The sequence below is a fragment of the Mustela nigripes genome, chromosome 1 (assembly GCF_022355385.1).
Source record: "Mustela nigripes isolate SB6536 chromosome 1, MUSNIG.SB6536, whole genome shotgun sequence".
Lineage (NCBI taxonomy): Eukaryota > Metazoa > Chordata > Mammalia > Carnivora > Mustelidae > Mustela > Mustela nigripes.
Window position 1 is genome coordinate 112269220 of NC_081557.1, and position 3388 is coordinate 112272607.

The following is a 3388-nucleotide window of genomic DNA, read 5'->3' on the forward strand; positions in this document are numbered from 1 at the left end:
TGCATATATTTCTGTAACTATATATGATAAGTAAATATTGTAGAAACTAATGATATTGAGTGTGAATAAAAACGGTATTATTTCTATAAAGACTAAGTTGAATGCATTAGAAAGATGATAAAGGTAAAAAAAAATCCTACTGAATTATGTATGGGCAGATCTTAAATTTCCAAAGCATTTGCATGCACATTGAGTATTGTGGTAGTGCTTAGATTTTCACTCTATTTCAATAAAATGCATGGTGGAATTCATGGGTTATTGCAAGAAAGATATTTTAGGATTACAATCCCCAGGTTCATACTAAAGAAAAGGCCATGGTACTGAAACTAATGTAACATTTTGTGTCAACTATACTTTAATCAAAAAAAAAAAAAAGAAAAAAAAGAGAGAGAGAGAGAGAAGACCTTGGTTCTATATCAGTATATTGGCAAATATATACATGTTTTAAGATAAAGAAATTAAGATATGCCTATTTTTTATTCCTTTTTTTAAATGAACTTTTAAAAATTTACTTAGTTACTGGTAACTTTGTCCATACCTGTTAAGAGGACTTTTAGAATGATGCGTGATAAGAGCAAACTGAAGATAATTGTTTTGTTCCAAAAATTTCAAGAGTCATGGCCTCACTAGTCTCCGATGACCTGCCTCACCGTGCTCACACTCCACCGCTGCCCCCGCAGAAGCGCTTTGATTACCCGCATTCCTTTGCCAAATTAGGTCAGTGTCCAGAGCACTGGCTCCTCATCTCACTTGGGCTTATGCCAAAGATACAAAATTTGGTGCAGATGCCTGAGCCTTAATGCTTCAAGGTGTAGACCTTTTAGCCAATGCTGTAGCCATTACAGTGGGGCCAAAGGGAAGAACAGTGATTATTGAAGAGAGTTGGGGAAGTCCCAAAGTGACAAAAGATGGTGTGACCGTAGCAAAGTCTATTGACTTAAAAGATAATTACAAAAATATTGGCGCTAAACTTGTTCAAGATCTCACCAGTAACACAAATGAAGAGGCTGGGGACGGCATCACTACTGCTACTATCTTGGCATGCTCTATTGCCAAGGAAGGCTTCGAGAAGATTAGCAAAGGTGCTAATCCTGTGGAAATCAGGAGAGGTGTGATGTTAGCTGTTGATGCTGTAATTGCTGAACTTAAGAAGCAGTCTAAACCCGTGACAACCCCTGAAAAAATTGCTCAGGTTGCTACCATTTCTGCAAATGGAGACAAAGAAATTGGCAACATCATTTCCGATGCAATGAAAAAGGTTGGAAGAAAGGGTGTCATCACAGTAAAGGATGGAAAAACACTAAATGATGAATTAGAAATTATTGAAGGCATGAATTTTGATCAAGGTTACATTTCTCCATACATTATTAATACCTCAAAAGGTCAGAAATGTGAATTCCAGGATGCTTATGTTCTATCGAGTGAAAAGAAAATTTCTAGCATCCAGTCCATTGTACCTGCTCTTGAAATTGCCAATGCTCACCATAAGCCCTTGATCATAATTGCTGAAGAAGTTGATGGAGAAGCTCTGAGTACACTCGTTTTGAATAGGTTAAAAGTTGGTCTTCAGATTGTGGCAGTCAAAGCTCCAGGTTTTGGTGACAATAGGAAGAATCAGCTTAAAGACATGGCTATTGCTACTAGTGGTGCAGTTTTTGGGGAAGAAGGATTGACTCTAAATCTCAAAGATGTTCAGCCTCATGACTTAGGGAAAGTTGGAGAGGTCATTGTGACCAAACATGATGCCATGCTCTTAAAAGGAAAAGGTGACAAGGCTCAAATTGAAAAATGTATTCAAGAAATCATTGAGCAGTTAGGTATTACAACTAGTGAATTTGAAAAGGAAAAGCTGAATGAACATTTGGCAAAACTCTCAGATGGTGTAGCTGTGTTGAAGGTTGGTGGGACAAGTGATGTTGAAGTGAATGAAAAGAAAGACAGAGTTACCGATGCGCTCAATGCTACATGAGCTGCCATTGAAGAAGGCATTGTTCTGGGAGGGGGTTGTGCCCTGCTTCGGTGCATTCCAGCCTTGGATTCATTAACTCCAACTAACGAAGATCAAAAAATTGGTATGGAAATTATTAAGAGAACACTCAAAATTCCTGCAATGACCATTGCTAAGAATTCAGGTTTTGAAAGATCATTGGTAGTTGAGAAAATTATGCAGAGTTCCCCAGAAGTTGGTTATGATGCTATGCTTGGAGATTTTGTGAATATGGTGGAAAAAGGAATCATTGATCCAACAAAGTTTGTAAGAACTTCTTTATTGTATGCTGCTGGAGTGACCTCTCTGTTAACTATGGCAGAAGTTGTAGTCACCGAAATTCCTAAAGAAGAGAAGGACCCAGTGATGAGCAGAATGGGTGGAATGGGAAGGGGTATGGGAGGTGGCATGTTCTGATTCCTAGAACAGTGCTTTACCATTATTAATGAACTGTGAGAGGAAGCCCACGCTGTGCTCCTCACCCATAACTTGAGAGAAGTCAGTTGAAGGAAATGACTGAAGAAAAGCCTGGCTGATGTTTAAGAAAATCACTATAACCATCAGTCACTGGTTTCAGTTGACAACATATGATGGTCTACTGTTGTCATTGTCCATTCCTACAGATAATTTATTTTGTATTTTTTTAAAGATTTTATTTATTTATTTGACAGGCAGAGATTACAAGTAGGCTGAGAGGTAGGCAGAGAGAGAGGAGGAAGCAGGCTCCCTGCTGAGCAGAGAGCCTGATGCGGGGCTCGATCCCAGGACCCTGGGATCATGACCTGAGCCGAAGGCAGAGGCTTTAACCCACTGAGCCACCCAGGCACCCCATATTTTGTATTTTTGAATAAAAAAACATTTGTACATTCCTGATAACTGAGTGCAAGAGCCATGTACCAATGTACTGCTTTCAACTTAAATCACTGAGGCATTTTTACTACTATTCTGTTAAAATCAGGATTTTAGTGTTTTCCATCACCAGATGAAAAGTTAAGATGCAGCCTTTCTGTGGAGAGTAAGAATAATTGTGTAAAAAGTAGAGAAATATCCGGAGGAGTCAAGATGGCGGAGAAGTAGCAAGCTGAGACTGCTTCAGCTAGCCGGAGATCAGCTAGATAGCTTATCTAAAGATTGCAAACACCTGAAAATCCATCGGCAGATCGAAGAGAAGAAGAACAGCAATTCTGGAAACAGAAAAACAACCACTTTCTGAAAGGTAGGACTGGCGGAAAAGTGAATCCAAAGCGACGGGAAGATAGACCCCGGGGGGAGGGGCCGGCTCCCCGCAAGCGGCGGAGCAACCGTGCACAAAATCAGGACTTTTAAAAGTCTGTTCCACTGAGGGACATCGCTCCAGAGGCTAAACCGGGGCGAAGCCCACGCGGGGTCAGCGTGGCCTCA

The 3388-nt window shown here is 40.2% G+C and overlaps 1 protein-coding gene across 1 annotated transcript; it reads left to right on the forward strand.

Moving 5' to 3' along the window:
- Positions 1-691: 691 nt before the first annotated feature.
- On the forward strand, positions 692-2404 carry LOC132023053 (60 kDa heat shock protein, mitochondrial-like; the record flags this gene model as incomplete). The annotated part of the gene is given in 1 exon segment (XM_059408201.1): positions 692-2404. A coding segment is annotated over 1 exon segment (1713 nt), but the record flags the coding sequence as incomplete, so codon positions are not given.
- Between the last annotated feature and the right edge of the window lie 984 nt (positions 2405-3388).